This window comes from Lactuca virosa, chromosome 7 (assembly GCF_052849685.1).
Source record: "Lactuca virosa cultivar CGN04683 chromosome 7, Lactuca_virosa_CGN04683_v6, whole genome shotgun sequence".
Lineage (NCBI taxonomy): Eukaryota > Viridiplantae > Streptophyta > Magnoliopsida > Asterales > Asteraceae > Lactuca > Lactuca virosa.
In genome coordinates, this window is record NC_136432.1 from 31777953 (window position 1) to 31801347 (window position 23395).

A 23395-nucleotide genomic window follows, 5' to 3' on the forward strand; every position below is an offset into this window, starting at 1 on the left:
TACAATTGGTAATTTCAGGCATTAATACTAAGGTTTTATTCAAACGCTAATACAGTATACTACTTTCGCTACAACTTGTGGTATCCAGATATACATACAAAGGTTTTTCATACAATTACAGATACAATACACTGTTTTCTAACATATCGTACACTAATACAATATACAAATACAAAGGACACACATGATTACACTACATTCAATATAGAAATTATTGGATTTTTTTGAGAATGTACAACATTTTCATTTTCCAAAACATCAGAGTGTCCCTCAAACCATATCGGAAAAGAGAGATAGAGTGCACGCCGCATCATCACGCCTTGACTTTGCCCTTGGGCTCCGATGTACCTGAAACAAATCCACAGACGGTAAGCTGAAAGCTTAGTAAGTCCCCCAGAGAATACCCCACACAACCCTCAATCATAATAGCTATTAAAGCTATCTATACCGCATATCACATGTCAATTAGCCATGAAGCTATGTCTACCGTTAGCCACAAAGGCTTTCTCTACCACCAACCATAAAGGATGTCTCTACCGTTAGCCATAAGGCTATCTCTACCATTAGCCATAAGGCCATCTCTACCGTTAGCCAGAAAGGCTATCTCTACCACATATCATGCACACATACATATCACACCTCCACATAGCAAGTAAACCAACTATCATAAAATGGGCCGACCTTGGTGCCTTAGACCCGTTGGTATGGTGAGAAAACTCACCTCATAAAGCTGAATCGGCAATTGAATTCAGATATGTCCTGCTGCTCTTCCCAAACTGCCTATAACCAATAAGTAAATAATCTTAACTCAGCCCCTAAGGCTCCTCTGAGTCAAACCTGGTCAAAGTGTAGGTCTATAGTCAAGGTCAACAGTCCATATTGACCTTGACTCGTCGAGTACAATCAGTCACTCGTCTGGTCCCTGCTTAACTCATCGACTCGCCGAGTCATCCGAGGGACTCGTCGAGTTCCTTGATGTTCATGACCGTAAACCACCAACCGAACACCCTTGACCGTAAACCCTTGGCCGTGAACCCATGGCCGTGAACCCTTGGCCGTGAACCCTCTCGACTCGCCGAGTCACCAGAGGGACTCGACGAGTCCTCACGTCTTTGGTTCTTTCCAGTGGGATTTAAGGTTCAAACTTCAGATCCATACTCTCCTAGTGAAGATGTCACGTAAAGTTGCAAACTTTACGTGCATGCATAGCCTCACATGGCCATAACACCAAAACTAACTTCCAAACAAGGTTTTAATGCATGGAGAGGGGATAAGCTTATAAAAAGGTGTGACTTTATGATATTTGGGACCTAAGAAAGTCCAGATCTGGAACCATATCCTTGTGATAGGTCCAAATCTAAGCTTGCTTCCATTTCCTCAAAGTTGGTCACAACTCTCAAATAGAATCTAGGCTTAAGATAACAGATTCTTACCTTAATTCAATGCCCAAGACGAACTAGATGTTAGATCTAGTGTTTTCTCCTTGATACTTCTTCTTCAAGCTTGGAATTCCTTCCACAATCCCAAGGTTTAAGCTCCCAAAGCTCTTACTTCACACACCCAAGTGTTTGTGGCCGTAAACGATCTCCTATGATGCTAAGGGAGGCTACAAAAGCGTATAATGCCGTTTATATAGGGGCAAACCCCAAAATTTAGGGTTTTCTTTAAACAACTCGGACTCGTCGAGTTGACCCGTCGACTCACCGAGTCAGTCCCATCCCGCGTTCCATGATATCACGACTCTACTCGACGAGTTGGACTCCCAACTCGCCGAGTTCATGCACCAACACCCTACAAACTCAAAACAGGTGTTACAGAGAAACACACTAGTATTTTCAAAGTACAAAGACAAGTTTTTCCAGCACTAAAACATACTTATGAACTCACCAACTTAAATGTTGATACACTTTCAAAATCACTTGTATTCTCAGGGAACCGATAAGACAGGTACACCCGCAGAATTTTGAGAAGACGGAGCATTCTAGAGTCACGTCTTTTATACTTTTGTTATACATTTTGATGTCATACAAACTATCTATTGAACAGATGTAAATACTCTATCTTATCAATGTAATGGTTATGTTTGCTTTGATCCATATTATATAATTGTTGTGATACTGTACATGACGTCCTCCGCCCCCGAACGTTTCCGCCGTTCCGGTTTGGGGGTGTGACAAGGCAGCACATTGGCCTTCCCGGGATGATATAAGATCTCTCAGTCATAATCTTTCACTACATCGAGCCACCTATGTTGCCTCATATTTAGATTTGGCTGATTCATCAAGTACCTCAAACTCTTGTGATCCATGTAAATGATATAACGAACCCCATACAAATAATGGCACCAAATATTGAGGTCAAAAAGTATAGCTCCCAACTCCAAATCATGCGTAGGGTAGTTCGCCTTATGAGGCTTCATCTGCCTTAAAGCATAAGAAATCACATGACCCCTTTACATCAAAACTGCATGCAATCCCGTAATCGACACATCATAATATACAATGAAGTCATCCACACCCTCTGGTAAAGTTTAAAATCAGATCCTCGCATAACTTCTGCCTCAAGGTCTCAAATGTCGTCTGCTGCTCAGGCCCCCAATGGAAAGTAACTAACTTCTTTGTCAACCTGGTTAACGGAACTGCGATCCAGGAGAAATTTTCAATGAACCTCCGATAATACTCTGCTAAGCCAAGTAAACTCCGAATCTCGGATCAAGACCTTGGAACCACCCACTGCACCACAACCTTGATCTTTGCCGGATCTATGAATATACTCTTCTAATTGACGAGGTCCCCCAAGAACTGCACCTCACGCAACCAGAACTCACACTTGGAGAATTCAGCATAAAGCCTCTCCCTCCTCAGAGTCTCCAAAACCTCTTGCAAGATCCTCATGCTGCTCCTTGGTCTTATAATAGTCCAGGATATCATCAACGAAGATAATCACTGACCGATCCAACATCGGCCTACAAACAAAAGACATCACCACGAACTAGTAATGACCATAACAAGTTCTGAAAGCTGTCTTCTGAACATCCTCATCCCAAACCCTCATCTGATAGTAGCTTGAATGCAGATCAATCTTGAAAAACCAAGACGCACCTGTAATTGGTTGAACTAATCATCAATCATCGGAACGGGATAACGGTTCTTCACCATTAACTTGTTCAGCTTCTGATAGTCGATGCACATCCTATGCGAACCATCTTTCTTCTTCATAAATAATATAAGTGATCCCTAGGGTAAACTACTCATCCTGATAAAACCCTTGTCTAACAACTCTTGTAGATATGTATACGACTCCTACATCTCCGGTGGTGCTAACTGATAAGGTGCTTTGGCTACTGGAGTTGCACCTAGAACCAGATCAATACGGAACTCAACCCGCCTCTCCGAAGGCACTCCAGGAAAATCCTCCGGGAACATATATGGGTAATGTCAAACGATAGGCACATCATCAACCTTCTTCTTCCCTTCCTCTCTAGTATCCAACACATAGGCTACAAACCCCAAACAACCCTACTGTAGGTATTTCCTAGCTCTTGCGGCTGGACAGAGAGTTGGTCCATGCTGAGCACCCTCGCCAGGAATAACTAGTTGTCCCCTACTTGGGGTTCGAACTTGAACTAACTGATGCCCGTAGTCAATCATTGCCCCATTGGCGCTCAACCAATCCATACCCATGATTACCTTGCTCTTGCACAAAGGTATGGGAACCAAATCAATTGGGTATCACTCACAAAATAACTCTAGCACATAACCCTGATGAACCCTCGATACATGTATGGGATGATCATCAATGATCTCTACCTGTAACGGATAACCAAGCTTCCCTAGAGCGTCACCAAATATCTTGCTGAGTGCAAGAGATACAAATGATCGGGTACTGACCAGATAAAAATAACCAAGTCCGGAACACCGTTCAATAGGAACGTCCTTATATAACATCATACAAAATAATCATAAACAAATAAACAATAAATGACATAAGGAGAAGGTACATACCCGTAACCACGTCAGATGTAGCACGGGCTCTGGAAAGCTCGACTCCTCACAACTGGCACAACCTCCTTGCCTTGGCGACCGTCAGTGATCCTTAATGTAGCTAGAGCGGGTGCTGCAACTGTTCCTCCAGCTAAAATCGGAAAATTGGCCTTCTTACGGCCCCTATGGTTGCAATGGAAGAAAATCAGATCAGATACCTGGATGGTGGGGCAATCCCTCCTAAAATGACCGGTCTTGTTGCACTTATAGCATCCAGAACCACCCATCCTACAAACCCCATTATGCGTCTTGCCGCAATTATCATAGCGGCCCCGACTGTGTTGGCCTCACTATCGAGAATCAAAAGCCCTTGGCTTCATCGCTACCCCCTAAGATGTTTGAGCCTGAATCGGCTTCCGCTTCCTTAGAAGCTCTAATTCAATCTCCCACTCCATGGCTCGAGCGATCAAGTCCTCCAATGTCCTGTAGCTGGACATGCTCACAAACTCACAAGTCTCATCCTTCAGCATGTCATGATACCTTTCCTTCTTCATTTCCTCATCCACCACATACCACGGAACCAAAAAAGCCCTCTCTTGGAACATGACAGTGATCTCCACCACAATCCTAGTAGTCTAACGAAGGTTCTCAAAATCCCTCACCATCTGCTGATCCTCGATCAAAAGTGCGAACTCAGCCCTGAATCTCGTCACAAAATCACCCTACGTCATCGTATCGACAACCTCACCCCCAAGGCATAGTCTACCTCCTCCCACCAGTCATGAGCTCTATCTTTCAGTAGAAATGATGCAAATATAACCTTCAACCCCTCAGGGCAGAAGCTAGTCTGGAAAGCATTCACGATGTTCGACAACCATCGCCTGCTAACAATGGGGTCCTTCTTCTCGAAGAACTTAGCATCCCCTCATGCACGAAACTCTCGAAAGGTCAGAGAGTATGCACCCACCATAACCACAATCTCAGTTCGAAATGTACCTAAATGATCATCCATCATCTCCATAATGTCATCCTTGATTGTACCAAAGATCACATGAGCTACTCCAGAATGCCGCGAGTGATCTCCGATGAAATGAACTCTCGCATCTGATCATCCAAGAGTCTGGCTCCAGAGCCTGAACCCGATCCTTCACCAGGCCCTGAACCACCTTGAGTGACTACCATAGTGAAAATAAACAATGAAACCATCATAAAACACTCGAATAATTTTCCACACTTAGCAAGTTCCTTAAATTCCTCGCGAATTCCTTTGACTCGAGTACAGATCCTGTGCTTTCAGTAGTACGAGTCCAATACTACCTTCCACACCTATTCGTACTTTCCTCAAGAGTTGTCCTGATTCCCCTAAGTGAATCCTTTACTACCAAACATTCACGATTCCTGCTAAACAACACATCTACCAAGCTAACATACTTCCTAGGTTCTCCTAGGATCCCTTTCACACCACTCTCTGCCATCAGTTGCGGAAGAAAATCCCATTAACACCCGTTAACTACCTTACGAATATAATTACATGCAATATACACTAGATAATTCTGTGACTGCAAGGTCTCACACTACAACGGTTGGACTCGAACAAGAGCTACGCAATAGATTTAAATCTAACCTTCTAAAATTATCTAATTTTTGTAACACGTAACCTAACATATTCACTTGATAGTTAACTAGTTTTAATGGTGGTTCCTAAGATCACAAAGTAAGCATCATTCGAGCATCGAGTTCTAACCAATGTAATGTCTAATCAGGCCACTCTATCTAATCATCTGAAATCCATATTAGCATGCAGTTCTAGAGGCTTATACACCAGACATACATATGCATCTCTCTTAAAATTCCATCATACAATTCTGAGTAGATCCTTAGCCCTTATCTAGCATGCTAAACACATATACACATACTAAAACAAATAAACATGTATGATTATTTTGGTAAATACTTACTTGAGGTCGGCCGATTGCACGCATCACACCCCTTCTTTTATAAAAACCTTTTGGAAAATAGTTTCTTTTTACCAATTCCCCAGTTTGAGTTTAAACACACTCGAGAGTGTGCCCGTATCCCTCAAACCAAGGCTTTGATACCAACTTGTAACGTCCCAAAAATACTAGGTAATTTTTTTAAGTCAACCAAAACCATCAATCGTTCATTTCAAAACCAATCAAAATGTGGCAATGTAGAAAATAGTTATAAGGGTACAAATCATAACATAAAATGTGGAATGTTGGTAGATGTTGTGCAATTATATCAGGCCTTTCCCCTTCGAACCGGAAGTACCTAAAACCATAAACATAACTGTAAGCAGAAAGCTTAGTGAGTTTCCCAAAGTACCGCATACCATACATACATATCAACACAAGGCTATGACATGTCTATTTCTCCCCCGGGTCTATTTCACCCCTAAGTCCCTTCCGACTGAATCAATATTTTTCAATCGAACGAGTCTATTTCATCCTCAGGTCTATTTCACCCCAGAGTCCCTTCCGACTCAATAGGTGTTTTTCAACAGAACGAGTCTATATCAACCTTGGGTCTATTTCACCCCACATACATATAACATTCAGGCAAACATGCATACAACAAGAGTTACTAAGGCAACAAGAACATACGACACCTAGTGTCCTACAATATAGTGAGAGGACTCACCTCAATCGATAATAGATAACTCTCACACCCGAGCTACTGATCCAAGAATCTCCTCACACTATATATATATATATATATATATATATATATATATATATATATATATATATATATATATATATATAAACCAACCCTAATTACGAATTAAGGTAATAACAAAAACCAAAGGTCCATTGCATACTTTCTCTCTCTAGGGTAAAAGACTTTTTTACCCTTCCAAGACTAGACCCCACCCAAACATGGACCAAGGCCCTAAAATGACCCATTTCCTCTTCTGGGAGTATGTTGTGCGTACTCCTTCACTACACCATGCGTACTAAGTTTCCACTATAAACAGGGCAGGGACACGCTACGCGATGCGTACCCAAGGTTACGCCCTACGTAACCCTCTGCTTCATAAACTTCCTCATTAAGTCCTTAATTTTTAAAGACTAAACGTCCAACTCACATATCTTAATCTAAGGGAGATCCTGATTGATAAAGTCATCGACTTTAAGCTTTTGCATGGCTTAAGAGAGCATAAAATCAAGCCATAGATCAAAAATACACTCCAAGGTCTAAGATCTCATGCATGGAAGAATAGGAGTGTCCAAGTTCCTATTTTTATGACTACATACGTCCATAAATAGCTAAAAATGATGCTTAACAGTTATGGAGTAACTCATACTCACAAGAATCAAACTATGGGACCAAAAGCATGCAAATCTTTAAGCTATCCTAGATTTAAACTGAAGAATCATAAATGTTCAAGCTTTATACCTTCTAAGGTTTACAAATGGGATGAAAGTTCTGGATATTCAAGCTTCAAGTTTACCAAGACTTCTCCAATGGATCCCTTCTTCACAAAACACACAAAAATTCACTCAAAATGCTCAAGATCCTCACAAAGTAGCTAGGGTTTCGAAATGATTTATTTGGGATGTGTAGGCTGAAGATAAGTGAGGCCTCAAGGGCTTAAGGTCCTTTAAATAGGGTTTAAACCCTACAAGTTGGGGTTTGAACACTGCGGCTCTACGTGCTGCGTACTTCAGGTACGCCCAACATAGAGCATTAAATGCCAACATTCCATTTCTCATGCTACGCCATGCATAACAATAAGTTACGCCCCGCGTAAGGACCAATTTTGCACTAATTTAAAATATGAAATGTTCAAATTGAAAATACCTGAAAGATAGGTGTTACAAATGCCCCATTCCAGAGAAGTTGGTTATTTTAAAAAATAAATAAATAAATAAATAAAAATTGGGTTTTTTTTTTTTTTTTTTTTTTTTTTTTTTTACAAAATTTACATACAGAAGTTGTTACAAAAATGGAAATAGTTAACGGCTAGAACTATCTAAAACATATATATTCAAATAGCATAATTTCTTAAATAATTTTATTATAATGAATTGAATTACTATTGTAACAATATACTTTTCTATAATCACGATTAAAAATTTGCTTACCTTATATAATTAAAAAAAATGAAAAAACGTTTAACAAGTCAACCTAATTCAATCATTGTGTCTTAAAATGTATTAACATATGTTAATGTGTAAATATATAAACAATAAAAAATATATATATGTCTAGATATACTTTTCCAGATTAAAATAAAGAGAACTAAATTATTGTTTTATGGGCAAAGCATCTTTTTCATTGATGCCAAACACAAAATAGGACAATCACATTTAACGACATGGGTTTTTATATATATAATAATACATATACAAACACCAGCACAAGGAACTCTCTCAATCGGATGTTGCCATTAACAATGGAATTAGAGTTTTTTATAACGTCATGGTTATTGTTATTGGTCTTCTTATTTTCCACTTTCCTTCTTTTTCGAGGTAAGAAATATCCAGATCGATTCCCACCTGGTTCTTTGGGACTACCAGTAATTGGGCAAAGCCTCAGCCTTTTGAAGGCCTTGAAAGCCGATAAGGTCGATAAATGGTTTCAAGAAGGAATAACCAAACACGGGCCTATTTGGAAAGCCAGTCTTTTTGGATACCCGACAGTTGTTTTACATGGTCCAGCTGCAAATAAATTCATCTACACTTGTGATGGGAACATACTCAACAACTCACAACCACCATCACTCAGCAGAATCTTTGGTTCGAAAAATTTAAGCGAGTTAACTGGGAATGATCATAAACGAGTTAGAGCGGCTCTTGTTTCGTTTCTGAAGCTTGAAGTGTTGAAGCAATATGTTACAAAAGTAGACGCAGAAATCCAGCACAACCTTCAAACACATTGGCATGGTAAACAAGATGTTCAGGTACATCATATTTTTTTTCCTCTTAAAGTAATATCCAAATCAGATCTGAATATCATTCACTTATAATGTTTTAGTATATATATTTAAAAAATTGATTACTGTTAAAATCTATATTTCATAAATCTATGTGTATGTACTTAATTGGATGTGCGTTACAATACTGATTATGTATATATGGGGTTAATTTAGGTGAAAATTTTATAGCACGTGAAATGAAAACAATGCATAATTAATAGAAAGTAACTTGTGTTAATTTTGATCCAAATTTTCAACTGTCCATAAAAATATATTTTTGATCATTTTATCTAGATGATTATTTCTACAATGTTGTAGGCACAACCCGTGATTAAGACCTTGACCTTCAACGTAATTTGCTCGCTTCTATTTGGGATTGAAAGAGGGCCTAGAAGAGATAGACTGATGCCACTTTTCCAAGACATGATCGAAGGTGTGCTAGCAATTCCAGTCAATTTTCCATTCACTAAGTTCAATCGTGGGATTGTAGCAAGAAGGAAACTACTGCCAATGATTATAGATCTTATACATGAGAAAAGGGAAGCACTTCAAGAACAAAAACAAGAAGCTAATCATCAAAAAGATCTTATAAGTTCATTACTTAGCATTCATGATGATGATGGATCACCAACAATGTCTGATGAGGAGATCGTTGACAACATCATTGTCGTTATGGTTGCAGGATATGATACAACCTCATCCCTCCTTACGTTTTTGGTTAAACTTTTGGCCAACAATGAATCTGTCTACTCAAATGTAGTTCGTGGTAAAGCATCTTATCCTTATTTCTATCGTAATCATTATAAAAAGAGAAATCAAATATCCTCCTACTTTTTTTCTCCTACCATCTTCCTACACATTTAAGATTGTGACTTATCATATTTAATAAAGTTAATAAATATTTATTACACTTGTCATCATCTAAAAGTGGTAGGAAGATGGGTAGGAAGAATAAGAAGGATGATATTTAATTTTTCTTACAAAAATATATTAAGATGTGTATGTATTTTTGTTATAACATCGCTCATGCCTTAAGTACTTACAAGGATACAAGGATATTGGTCCAACATGTGTGCCTTAACATTAAAGAAGTCAAAGAGGTGTCATATTTAAACCTATGCATCACCATTGTGATTCATCTCCAATGTTGTTGTGGGGCCGGGGAAACTCATGAGTAACATTTTACAAGCATATTGTTTATCCAAATGGTTTGAGCACCAATAGACATGAGCCCACGTCATGGCCTGGATTGCATTTTTTTAACTGGTCGAGTTTACATCATTGAAATTTTAGAACAAGAAGAAATTTCCAAGAGTAAAGCAGTCGGGGAAGCTTTGACATGGGAAGACCTAACCAAGATGAAGTACTTATGGAGAGTAGCGTCTGAGATGTTAAGGATAAACCCTCCCATCAATTTGAGCTTCCGACGAGCTACACAAGATATTGAGTATGGAGGATATACAATTCTTAAAGGATGGCAAGTAGGTCACATAAATTATTAGCCAATAAAGACTTAATTAGACACAAAATATGATTTTGCATAATTTGTTTTTCAGGTTTTGTTATCTCAATCCATGACACACATGAACAATGACATCTTCAAAGACCCAACCATGTTTGATCCAACACGGTTTGAGAAGCATGCACCGCAACCACCACCATTCAGTTTTGTAGCGTTTGGAGCAGGGCCTAGGATGTGTCCGGGTATTGAGCTTGCGAAAATGGAAACTTTAGCTATGATGCATCGCCTGGTGACACAATTTACTTGGGAGCTTCTTAAGAAAGATGAATCCTTTAAGAGAAACCCAATGCCAAACTTCGATCAAGGATTGTTAGTTAGGATCAAACCCATTAAAGCAATATTTATATCATCTCAAGCATCATTGTAGGAAAGATTCAAGACAATATTTTCTTATGGGAATCCACAATGTATTGAACTCTATAAAGGTTAGTGAATTATCATATTAATATCTTTACATTCATACAACTTTACCATTTAATTCATACAGTGCATTGAACTCTTTAAAATTCAAATGGATTATATTTAAAACTTTTTTAAAACAATTTGATTTCCATTGACGTTCAATTACTATTGAAATCCAAATCGATAGGGGGATGCCAACTTGGCATTCCATTATGATTAAGTTTAGTCCAATGAATGTCAAGTAGACAGTCCACCCCATTCAAGCATTCTACTCTACCATGCATTGTTAGGGTTGTACACTATTTAGATAAAACCAAATTGTCCAATAAGACAATTTGGATTGAACTATATGGTTCGTATGCTTTGATAGTTGGATTGGTTTAATCAAAACCGAACAAACATTGAAGAATATGTAAAATGTGAAAATTTGTCCCTAAGAAACTAGTGTGCAAAGCATGTAAACAAGTATAAAGACATTACAATAGTTTGTTTTAATATATAGGACAAATTGCAATAAAGTCATTAAGTTTACTGAAAATTTTGATTTTGACACAATGTTTTTTTCTTAATTATATCATTATGTTTACAATTTTATTGCAATATCAACCAAATAATCAGTTCTTCTTGTTCGTCAGGTAACCAGTTTGCCCAAATTTCTATAAAGTCACTAAGTTTACCAAAAATTACGATTTTGATACCATGTTTTCTCAGTTGTCATTACATTTATAATTTTATTGCAATAACAACCAATAGACCGATTACTAACCTAACAACTTAATGATTGTACAACAACTAAATGATGACCAATACAAGGATGATCAAAACAGACTAAAGGAAATCATAACCCTCATGAGAAACTTAAATGGTGAGTACACCTTTTTCGTTGACTTGTAAGTGAGTTTTTACTGTAACACTCCAAATCAGGTATTACCATTTGAACCCTTGAATTGAAAATATATAGCATAAAGGTCCCTTAGTACGCGGGGCGTACTCCAGGAGTACGCTTAGCATACTAAGGACGAATGATCGCGGAGGGTGGCCACGTACGCGGGGCGTACCTAGAGGTACGCGGGGCATACGCAACAAAGGAGCAAAACCCTAATTTTCGGACTTGACACCTATTTAAACATCGTTAAGCCTCTTGGACCAAACCCTAATCAGCCTCCATAGCTTCATTTCGTCCTTCTACTCCAGAGTTTCCTTGTGAGAGTACTCTTGAGCTTAAAGAGTGTATTTGTGGCCATTTTAGAGTTTATTCAAGAAGAAGAAGTTAGTGAGGAAGCTTGGTGCGGTATTGAGCTTCAAGATCCTGCATCTAGTTCACCTTGAGGAGCTTCTGGAGGTATAATGTTTTAATCTTTCCATCTTATTCATTAAATTGAGCTAGTGTTTGCTTTATTGTCCCATTTGTGTTCATAGATCATCTCTTGGGAGTTTGAGCAACTCCAGAGCTTAAGAATAGATCTGAGGTCCCTTAGTTCATTCATACCATAAAAATGCAATCTTGATGGGTGTTTTGACCTCATGCATGAGTTAAGACCCTTGGAAAGGTCTTAATGGGTTATAAGGGGTTGTTGGGAACATATGAAGCATGCAAGGGCATAAAGTTGCCAACTTTATGTCTTAGAACGTCTTAATGGACTCAGATCTGAAGCTTGATATTTATATCCCAAGCATTAAAAACTTAATGGTCATTTATGCATGCCAGACTAGTACGCCACGCATAGAAGCATGTACGCAGTGCGTACCGATAAAGGAGCCAGTACGTTGAGCGTAAAGGAGTGGTATGCAAGGCGTACGCATTCAGATAGGTTTGGGCTTGTAATCCCTTTAGGCCTTAATCAGTTATTGGGTCTGGTCATGTTTTGAGTTAGTGGTCCAATTTATCTGTTTTGGGCCATGGTTGCTATGGTTGGGCCTTATTGGGCCATATGGCCCATTAATAGCTTTGGACATGGCTTAGATAATTGGGCTCTTTAGATAGATTGTGTTAATCATAATTTTTAGCTTAATGCCATTATTGTTCAGCACGGGTGGTTTCAGACTGTTAGGAGAGCAGCTTTCGGGTTCAACAGACAGAGGTGACTCTGCTCACCATACCAATGGGTCGAAGGCACCAAGGCCGACCCATTTTGTGATATGTGGTACACTAGTTGATGTAGTGATATGTGGTATGCTTGTTTGTTATATGTTATGTGGTATGCTAGTTGTTTATGTGATATTTGAATGAAAGACCATGGGGGAGCCTATGACACTTGGATGTAAGACCATATGGGGGAGCCCATGGCTTTGTAGGTAAAGACTATGTGGGGAGCCCATGGCACTTGGATGTTAGACCATGTGGGGGAGCCCATGGATTTCCAGGTAAAGACCATGGGGGGAGCCCATGGCACATAGGTGTAAGACCATGTGGGGGAGCCCATGACATCCTGGAGTAAGACCCTGGGAGGAGCCCACGACATCGTTTTATGTTTATATGCATGGCTTATGTGATTGATATGGGTTATATGATTATGTGGTTTATGTGGGGTATGCTTTGGGGAACTCACTAAGCATTAACTTACAGTTTTTTATTTGGTTTAGGTACTTAAGGATCTAACGGAAAGAGCCCGGTGTGATGGTGTGGCATGCACTCTCTGGCGTTTTGTTTGGGGACACTCTGGCGTTTTGTTTGGGGATTTGAAAACAATTGTAATTGAAATTTTATAATTTATGGAAATGAATTTCTAATTAAAAATGAAAAAAATTATTGAGATTTTGGGCTGTTACAAGTTGGTATTAGAGCCTTGGTTTGAGGGATTCAGGCATACTCTTCGGTGTGTCAGGACTCAAACTAAGGAAATGGTAAAAATTGTTTTCAAAAAAATCAAAATTAAAAACTTTTTAAAACCAATTTCTTGTAAGAAAAAGGGAGAGTGCAATGCGTGTAATCGGCTGAGCTCAAGTAAGTATTTTCCCCAGTATGTTAGCCATGCTATGTTGATATGTAACATCCCGACTCCCAGGTATAATATTTAATTAAGATATATTCATTTTGTCAGGGTTACTCGACGAGTTGGAGGCCCCAACTCGCCGAGTAGAATAGGAGACACCCGCGTGATTTTTAGAGTCTACACGACGAGTTGGTGGACCCCAACTCGACGAGTAGGAGCCGAGTATGAAAATCCTAATTTTCAGGGTTTGTGTCCTATTTAAAGGACATTAAGCCTTCATTTCCGCATCCCTTATCACTTTAACACCCTGAGAGAAACCCTAAACGAGCTGGTATCACCTGAGAGGGAGAGAGAGAGAGAGAGAGAGAGAGAGAGAGAGAGAGAGAGAGAGAGAGAGAGAGAGACTAAAAGTGTGTGATTTGGTGCATTCTTGGAAGGAAAAAGAAGAGCATAAGGTTTGGAACGAGAAGAAGCCTCTGGATCCGGTGTTCTTTCAGTGCTAGCTGCTTTTTGGAGGTAAAAAGCTATTACTTTGATCATTGTTTGGTTAGATCTCTTCTTTAGGGAGTTTGTGGTCATTTCCATCTTCCTTTTTGAGCCTTTGAGTTGTTTGAGCATGCCATGAAGTTGAAACTTCAGATCTGGGCAGTATGAGGTCCCTTGGGCCTAAAGATTCAAACTTTATCAAGCTATTGGGCAAGTGTTATGCATTAAGCCCTCCATAGAGCCTTGTTTTGGCACTTTGAGCCCTAGGTGCCATGCATGGACATAAAGCTTGCATCTTTACGTGGTATTTTTGTTGGATAAGGTGTCTAAGTCCATAACTTATTTGGTATATACTTGACCCGACCCGGCATGGTCCATTTGGGTTGCACTTCACCCGAACTATTTATATGGATAACATTATGAGAAGAGTATATTTGCGGCTTATTAATATATTATAAGTTATAATATATTAATATGAAATTGTATTATTTAATTAGTATTGGTCTTAAATTAATTATGAATTAATTTAGTGATCAAATGGTGACTAATTAAACATGGGCTATTATATTTATATAGTGTGGGCTAACACTCATTATGGTAATGGGCTAAGCTTATATGGGAGTCCATGGATGATCCATGGAGCTCTTAACCCATGGATCCTTGGAAAGGAAAAGACATGGGTTATTAGGGTTTACCCTAATCATGTGCACTATATAAACAAGCTTGTGATGCATGAAATGACACCCTAGTGTGTGTGAAGAAAGGTGGCCGATTTCTAGAGCATAGATATACTCTCTCATAAGTTTTCCAAGTTTGTGGTGATTTGTGATTTCCATTTGAGGCATTCACATTATTGGTGCTTGGCTCTCAAACTCCCAAGGAATCAATTCACAAACAAAGGTATGTAATTCATCTAGTTCTTTTATGTTTAAAAGTTCCCCATGCCATGCTAGATAAGTTATAAACCTTGGAAAACAAATTTTGCATGTATTTTAGACAAACATAGATCCAAGGTTTATTAGGGTTGCATGTACACTTAGGAAGTGTTAGAATGCTCAAAACCCAACAGTGGTATCAGAGCCTAGGCTTGTTTGTTGATACTTGATGCAAAATTGTGTTAAAAATCGAAATTGTTTGCTGTCTGAACAGTGGACTCGCCGAGTCCATGGGGGGACTCGACGAGTCCAAGTGAAAATTCATCCTACTCGTCGAGTAGGTTCGTGCACTCGACGAGTAGAATGAACTGACAGCAGATTTTCGACTTTTGTTGCTGGAAATGGACTAGAAACATTACCCTAAACTGTTTTGGTGTTTTAAAACCTGTTTTAGATGGTGTAATGTTTATGCTAATCCATTTACAATGGCTTATATCAAAATTCCATGATTTTATGTGCTCATATAATTCTTGAAATCTTGATGATCATGTTCATGTTCTTATGAGTTTAGAAAAATGATAGGAATTATTTGCTGAATTGTTTATCATTAATTCTTGATCATTTATGTGTTTTAATGGAGTCCATAATTTGTCCTCAAATTATGGATATCCAAAGGTCACTTTCTTTTAAACATACATTTAAACACATAAGTTACATAAAAATGAAGAGTCTTCATTTTTATGAACCATTAACTCATAAGTTATGAAATGAAAAGTTTTGAAAGGTTTCAAAACTTGCCCTCAATTTTTGGAATTTGTAAAGTTACACACACTTTAATATACTTTAATTCCAACCCTTAGAGTTTTAAAAGTTAAAATTCAACCCTTATACGATTTATAACATTAATGGTTAATTATTATATATATGTATAAGATCAAGTCGTTTTACCGTTAGTAGGCCTCATTCACGAAGCCGGTCTATAATGGGGGTATAAGGTTGTTGCCTATAAAATGGCAACTTAATGGGTGTCCATTCTCACCCACCCCTTCCTTGATCGGTGGAGGGTCGTTAGCCGAACGGGTAGGACAATGACTTTAAATTCTCATTAAAAGTATAATGAATATTATAAAGTAACAAAACCTTTTATAAATTCCCAATCTTAGTTACTTTAGGAAAATGTGAATATGGTGCTAACCCATGAAATTCACACTTTGTACCTTACCAAGTCGTTGGTGGAGCGTGTGTGGTTAACCGGCACACTAACTTGGACTAGTAAGGATCACGAAGGGTGACTTAATGTTTATCATAGATCGGTGGAGCGTGTGTGGTTAACCGGCACATCGATTAGGTGATAATATTAAGGGTACCAAGTGAGTTTGCATGGTTATTCACACCTTGTTTTGTGATCCTCGGCATCCCAGTCACAAAACCTGAAGGGCACAATCGAGATTGAAACATGCCATTGAAAGTTCAATGAATCTCAAAAGATCTAGGAGTTTCAAATCCAATTAAAACTTAATAATTTATTTCGTTTTTCATGGTGGAAATTGGTGAATCGTCATTCACCTACCTTCAAATATTTTATAACTTGGATTACGACATCCCTCTTCCAAGTTATAAAATATTGTGTTGGGTCCTAGCCTTAATATTTCATATTGGGTGTTATATTAAGGACTTAAAATCAACTAACTTGAATATCTCCCATTGTAGATGTCTGGTTTAGACAACTGTGATCTTCCCAAATCTCATGGAAATCACACTTCTCTACCTCCACCTCCTCCAATTATTCTCCCTGACCCACAAGCTCGAAGACTTGAAAAATTCAAGGTCACTCAAGCCCTACTAGCAATGAAACATAAAGATGGAAGACCTGTGTGCACTCATGTCTTAGGAATGAAGTCACACTTTGACAGGTTGAGAATGTTGGGTGTCGTTGTCCCAAGGAAGTTGGCTACTGACTGGGTTCTTCAGTCACTTCCTGAGTCATACAGTGAGTTCATTAGGAACTACTATGTGACAGATCACGACATGACCCTAATAGATCTATCTTATTTGCTTGTTGCTGCTGAGTCAGAAATGATGTGGTGCAATGGTCAAGCAAATATGGGTGGAAGGTCTATTTCTCAAACTTCCATGGACATGGACATTGGTAACATTGGAAGTCCAGAAAAGCCTTTTCTTCCTAATGGAAAGGGATCGGCCTTGGTCGACCCTGTTGACCAAAAGGCAAAGGGAAAGGCTAAGTCTGTGATAATCTCATCTACCATTCCCAAAGAGTCTATATGTTTTTATTGTCATGAGAAGGATCATTGGAAGCGAAGCTGCCCTGAATACCTAAAAGATCTGAAAGCAAGTAGAAACAAAAGGTTTGACTCTGCTTCAGGTAAGTCCACTATCTAACTCTGTTAAGTTCCTTATTGATGATTCTTAATACAAAATGTGACTCGGTTACATTTTGGTGTCTGGAAGGATCAAGCAAAGGGAAGGACACTTAATAAAAGGAGTATGCTGAATCTGATAGCGAATATGGATGGTTCGAAGATCGGATTCTTGAGCTGCTACATAAGAGTTATGATAGATTGCTAGAAGATATGTAATAGCATAGTTTTTCATTTAAAGTTGCATTGTAAGGAAAAAGTTTTTCCGCATTTATAAATAAATAAAATTTTGTTTTATTTTTTTTATATCTCCTTGCAATGGCATTTTATGAAAAATTGATGTTTGTATGGTTCTAGTAATAATGGAAATATGCATTTGATTCTTTCATTAGTGGTAGTGTCTAAATTTATCAAATAAGGAAAGATTCTCATCACCCAAGGTTTCAATTGGACTGAAACTTGGAATCATGCAGGTTGTATTGCATGATGAATGAGAATTTTCATTTTTGGAGAGTTAAGACTAATTCCCTGACCACATGTATATGTGAGACAGGTGAAAGACTAAAGGATCGGGTACACTGGGTGTGTGCAGGTCAAAGTCCACCACAAAGATCGATAAGACTATTCGTCATGATTTACTAAAGTTTAGTAAATATGGTTGTACCTACAAGTTGAAGTACAATTCTGAAACATTGGAAAAGTTTCAATGTATGGCAGGACGAATGGGAAGAATCAAATTGGGCAGAAAGATAAAAGTTTCTCAAATCTGAAAAGATGGGAGAGTACTTTAGTATCTTGTTTTATGATCATCTTAATGATTAAGAAACCATGTCACAATTCATCCTCTAAGGACATCTTAGTGAATTTTATGGATAAGAAGAGGATTCATGAATTGTTGGAATGGTTAAAATAAAGAAGATGAATCATACTTCGTTCCAAAAACAAGTCTTAGAGTCATACTCCAAGATTGTAACTTGAGTGACACATCTTAAAGAAGGTTTATAACACTTGTCAAATGTAAGAGTAAAATTTTTTCTACTCTTGTACATTTGAAATTGGTAAGTTGTGATGTTTTGGATAAAACAAAGACCAACTGACATCAATTGTGTGAAGTGTTTATCTTGATAAGAATTCGCACAGACTCTTGAATGTTTGTTTGGTTGTCAAGGAATGATTCTTGACAAAGAGAAACTTGCATGTCAAGAGGACAGTGGGAGTCTTAAAGGTCTTCAGAGTTTCAAGAGCTAATCAAGGATAAAACCTATAGTTTATCGCTAGCACACGACTTGAGGTTTGTAACCTATCGTGTTGACATAATTCTTGTTCCTGTGCCTATTCCGGTAAAGTTGACTATGTATGTGAGTTCTGTGAGTTCTCAATTGTGTGCATAACAACTTGGAAGCAATGGTGGGCCCTTGGGCTACCAAGAGGCAAGAAATCAAGATTGAACAAGTTCAATCCATATGTTTTGAGTTTGTCACTAACCTTGTCTTTTGATTACGGTTTTGACAAATTCATATGGATAGGAACACATACATCATAAAATCTAAGTGTCATAAGGTTTTTTCCGATTCATGAAAATGATGGTGAGGAAACGCTTTCACTAAGTAGATTTTAAGTAGATAGCAATTGTGTTGTTTGCATTCTCAAAGTCGTTAGTGGAGCGTATGTGGTTAACCGGCACACTAACATGGACTTGTGAGAAATGGAAAACAGGTCTAAACATTATGATTACGGCATCCCTCTTCATAATTGTTTAGACACACATGTGAGCTATCTAAAGAAAGATGTATGAGTCTGAGAAGCTTAGATAAAGTTTTTTCGAAGCATCTCGTATCAGAAGTCTGAACTTTGGTGATGAAAGTCAATAAAGTATTGATTTCTAGAAGTCGATTTCTGAGTACATGTCAAAGCTAGTGGGAGCATAATTGTTGTGCTAAATAATTATTATGCTAGTGGGAGCATAATCAATTATGATGAGTATTGTTAATTATAGAAAACAAGATTTTCACTTGGAAAAGGTTGTTTTGCTATAATTAAGGAAGAGAAGATTATACTTCATTTCAATCCTAAAAGTTTAGATTGAGATTTCAATCATCTTTAGTCAATGATATATATATGAATTTTATGTTGGAATGGTTCAACATAAGGAAATTCTATATATATTGCGTTCTCAAATTCGATTATGATTACGGCATCCCTCTTCATAGTCGATTTTTGAAAACATGGAAAATAAAAAAAATATTGTAGCAAAAGACTGATCTAGTATCAGGTCTTTATGTGAGACATCGTGAATCGTGTCCCATATGCTTCGGGTATAGGATCGGTCACATGTGCTATAATATTCATCCTTTCTAAATTTTCCAAATGCTCAGAGCATTAAGAAGGGAAAAGTCTAGAATTGGATAAGACTAAAATGATTAAGCAATTGTCGAGGATAATCTAAGGTTCACCAAAGATTGGTTGCTCAGGGACAGTTGGAAGTATAGTGTTAAATTTTGGAAGGACCATATGGATATATTCTGAAAAGAGGTAGCTCTTGTTCAGATATGATAATCAAAATGGGAATATGGAAATTTTCCATATTGGGAGTTGGATATTAAGAATCTATGAGAAAGTTAGAAACTTTTATGCAAGAAGGATGTTCAAAGCAATGTACTTTGAATATGAGACTTCGTTTCCATGGAATTAATCTCCTTTGGAATACTCTGTAATGACTGTTGACAAGTTTTGTGACTTTTGTGCATAGACATTGCAAGAGGATCAATGCATATAAGTTTGGAATCTAACAGATTACAGTAAATGACAAGAATTTGGTATTCTTTCATTTACGGTAAGGATTTGGGACTGTGAAATGAGCATCATTGGAATCATGTTCAATTGATCTACTTCACAAAGTAAAGATCATAGACAAACATAGTGTGCATACTTGGTGTATGGCATGATTATTGTTTAGAAAACATAGTGTACATGCTTGGAGCATGGGGCAACTATTGTTTTAATTCAAGTGTTAAGTTGATAAATCGAAACAGAATAATGTGGAATCAATATGGTGATGAATAAAAGGTGTTTTATTTATATTCATAAGGGTTGAGACCATATTGGATTCAATTATTCTTGTGTTTCACTTTGCATGTTTTGACTTCCATAATAACTAGGTTATTCTTTCCGAATGATTAAGTTATTCAAACCATCCACAGTCGGTCATATGTTGGAAGTAGATATGAATCAAGATTGTCATGAGTTGGTTGTAGAGGTCTAAGATGTTGGACATGGCTACAACACTCATGAGTGCTCATAAGTTATGAGTATTGGATTCAACCCACGCTCACTTGCATCACTTCATGGAATTCATCTCGAGTGATCGTGAGACGGTAATATCATATAAGTCTTCAAACCTAGAGATATGAGTTGGTTGTACATTGATTACACGAAAACACATCAGTAACTTGATGTTATAAAACGTGCCTTTGTGTATAATTCAACAAGTAGTAGAAACAAGTATATGAGTCGAAGTTTATCTGTTCCTTCTAGTCCTTGGAGGATTAGAAGCAATATCTGGGCCCCTCGATGATTTTGTTTTGAACTATGTACCGGGCCCGGTCAGAACTAAATTGATGTGTTCGATTAAGTTCTTTGTCAAAAAAATCGGAAATCGGGAAACAAACTGCTGGACAATAAGTAAGACATTGTTCCATGTATTTGTCCGGCTGATATCATGAGAGCAGAGGATTATATGATCACTTATCTAAAATGGCGCTTCATAGTTCAACAGAGTTTTCGAGAGCTACGATTGTCGGTTGGTTCCTGAAGTCATATAGGCAAATATAGTTATTAGACTTATCCAAGTGGGTGACTGTTGGATAAGGTGTCTAAGTCCATAACTTATTTGGTATATACTTGACCCGACCCGGCATGGTCCATTTGGGTTGCACTTCACCCGAACTATTTATATGGATAACATTATGAGAAGAGTATATTTGCGGCTTATTAATATATTATAAGTTATAATATATTAATATGAAATTGTATTATTTAATTAGTATTGGTCTTAAATTAATTATGAATTAATTTAGTGATCAAATGGTGACTAATTAAACATGGGCTATTATATTTATATAGTGTGGGCTAACACTCATTATGGTAATGGGCTAAGCTTATATGGGAGTCCATGGATGATCCATGGAGCTCTTAACCCACGGATCCTTGGAAAGGAAAAGACATGGGTTATTAGGGTTTACCCTAATCATGTGCACTATATAAACAAGCTTGTGATGCATGAAATGACACCCTAGTGTGTGTGAAGAAAGGTGGCCGATTTCTAGAGCATAGATATACTCTCTCATAAGTTTTCCAAGTTTGTGGTGATTTGTGATTTCCATTTGAGGCATTCACATTATTGGTGCTTGGCTCTCAAACTCCTAAGGAATCAATTCACAAACAAAGGTATGTAATTCATCTAGTTCTTTTATGTTTAAAAGTTCCCCATGCCATGCTAGATAAGTTACAAACCTTGGAAAACAAATTTTGCATGTATTTTAGACAAACATAGATCCAAGGTTTATTAGGGTTGCATGTACACTTAGGAAGTGTTAGAATGCTCAAAACCCAACAATTTCAGCCTTGGGAGGCTAGATCTAGAGTATGGGGCTTTAGTTCTGCTCAAAATCGTCTGAATGAGAAATGGACTTAAGGGACTCGACGAGTGGATGAGCCAACTCGACGAGTCGGTTAGGGTTTGTCACACCCCAAAACCGGAACGGCGGAAACATTCGGGGGTGGAGGACGTCACGTTCAGTATCACAACAATGCAAAGTAGTAAACAAGCAACAACATCATCCATTGCATTAATAATATAATTTAATACAAGTGTGTTATGTCAAGTTATATAGACACCAAAAATATGAATCAAAATAAAAGATGAGTCTTGAACGAGCTCCATCTTCTCAAAAACCTGGCACCGGTACCTGTCTACTGGTGACCTGAGAATACAAGTTATTTTGAAAGAGTTTATCAGCTTTAAAGCTGGTGAGATCATAAGTATATTAGTGTCTGTATTTGTATGAAAGTGTTTGTAAGTATGTAATTGTATAAGTTTGTAAAAGTTTGTAATTGTTTTGAACTCTCCTAGAAAACCCTATGTTTCCTACTAACAGTAGCCTTCTACCAAGGCATCTAGTATCTGTGTGTGAGTCTCTTGTAAGAGTGTGCATTTTCCCAAATCTGACTATCATTAACCAAAAATATAGTTTTTACATTATTGTTTATTGTGTGAAGATCACAAAGTAAATGTAATAGGATAATGAAATAGTATTGTAGTGTTGTATTAAGTAACTACTGCTGTACTAACTACTTTAAACTAGTAGTTATTTAAAGTACCATGTGATCGGCCTGTACCCTGCTACCGACTCTAGAAAAACGACGATGTAAGACGTCGTAAGAAATGACGTTTGGCACCCGTAGACTTGCAAGTCCCACTGTAGCGAGCAGTAAGGTGTAGGATAGTCAATCCAGTATAGATCTATACACAAACTCATACGCTCCCCAATTAAGGAGATTCTGGATATAAAACGGTCATGGCAGGAGGTGCATGCCCCGTTACGTGGCTCACATAACTGTAATAATGTATATGTAATGTATGTGCTAGCTGTATTGTGTGTTCTTCCTCTGTCTAGCCTGTATGTATGTTCTCTCTTTATGGTATTGTTTGTTTCTCTTCACTATGTATTATGTTTGTTTCTCATCACTATAAGTTATGTTTTTTTCTCATCACTATAAGTTATGTTTGTGTCTCATCACTATAAGTTATGACACATGTATGAACTGACTCATTTTATGTTTCATTGGTCTAGTAATAGATTTGTAACTTCCTAA

The 23395-nt window shown here is 37.8% G+C and overlaps 1 protein-coding gene across 2 annotated transcripts; it reads left to right on the forward strand.

The window, feature by feature from the left end:
* The first annotated feature begins 8372 nt into the window (after positions 1-8372).
* Positions 8373-13509, forward strand: LOC145123662 (cytochrome P450 716B1-like). Of its 2 annotated transcripts, XR_013715229.1 has the most exons (5): positions 8373-8910; positions 9244-9691; positions 10219-10406; positions 10482-10872; positions 13433-13509. XR_013715229.1 is itself a non-coding variant. In XM_079058865.1 (4 exons), the coding sequence occupies exons 1-4, from the start codon at positions 8389-8391 to the stop codon at positions 10812-10814; spliced, it is 1491 nt and encodes a 496-aa protein (XP_078914991.1). In that variant the 5' UTR covers positions 8373-8388; the 3' UTR covers positions 10815-10929. The 2 variants fall into 2 exon arrangements, 1 of the variants encoding a protein (XP_078914991.1); XM_079058865.1 differs by lacking the exon at positions 13433-13509 and having other exon boundaries at positions 10482-10929.
* The last annotated feature ends 9886 nt before the right edge of the window (positions 13510-23395 follow it).

What these genes read in the sequence shown, in the direction of transcription:
- LOC145123662 (XM_079058865.1), top strand. Translation starts at nt 8,389, where the DNA reads ATGTTGCCATTAACAATGGAATTAGAGTTTTTTATAACGTCATGGTTA. An exon ending in ATGGTAAACAAGATGTTCAG is followed by an intron (nt 8,911 to 9,243) that starts GTACATCATATT and finishes ACAATGTTGTAG; the next exon opens with GCACAACCCGTGATTAAGAC. An exon ending in CAATTCTTAAAGGATGGCAA is followed by an intron (nt 10,407 to 10,481) that starts GTAGGTCACATA and finishes TTTGTTTTTCAG; the next exon opens with GTTTTGTTATCTCAATCCAT.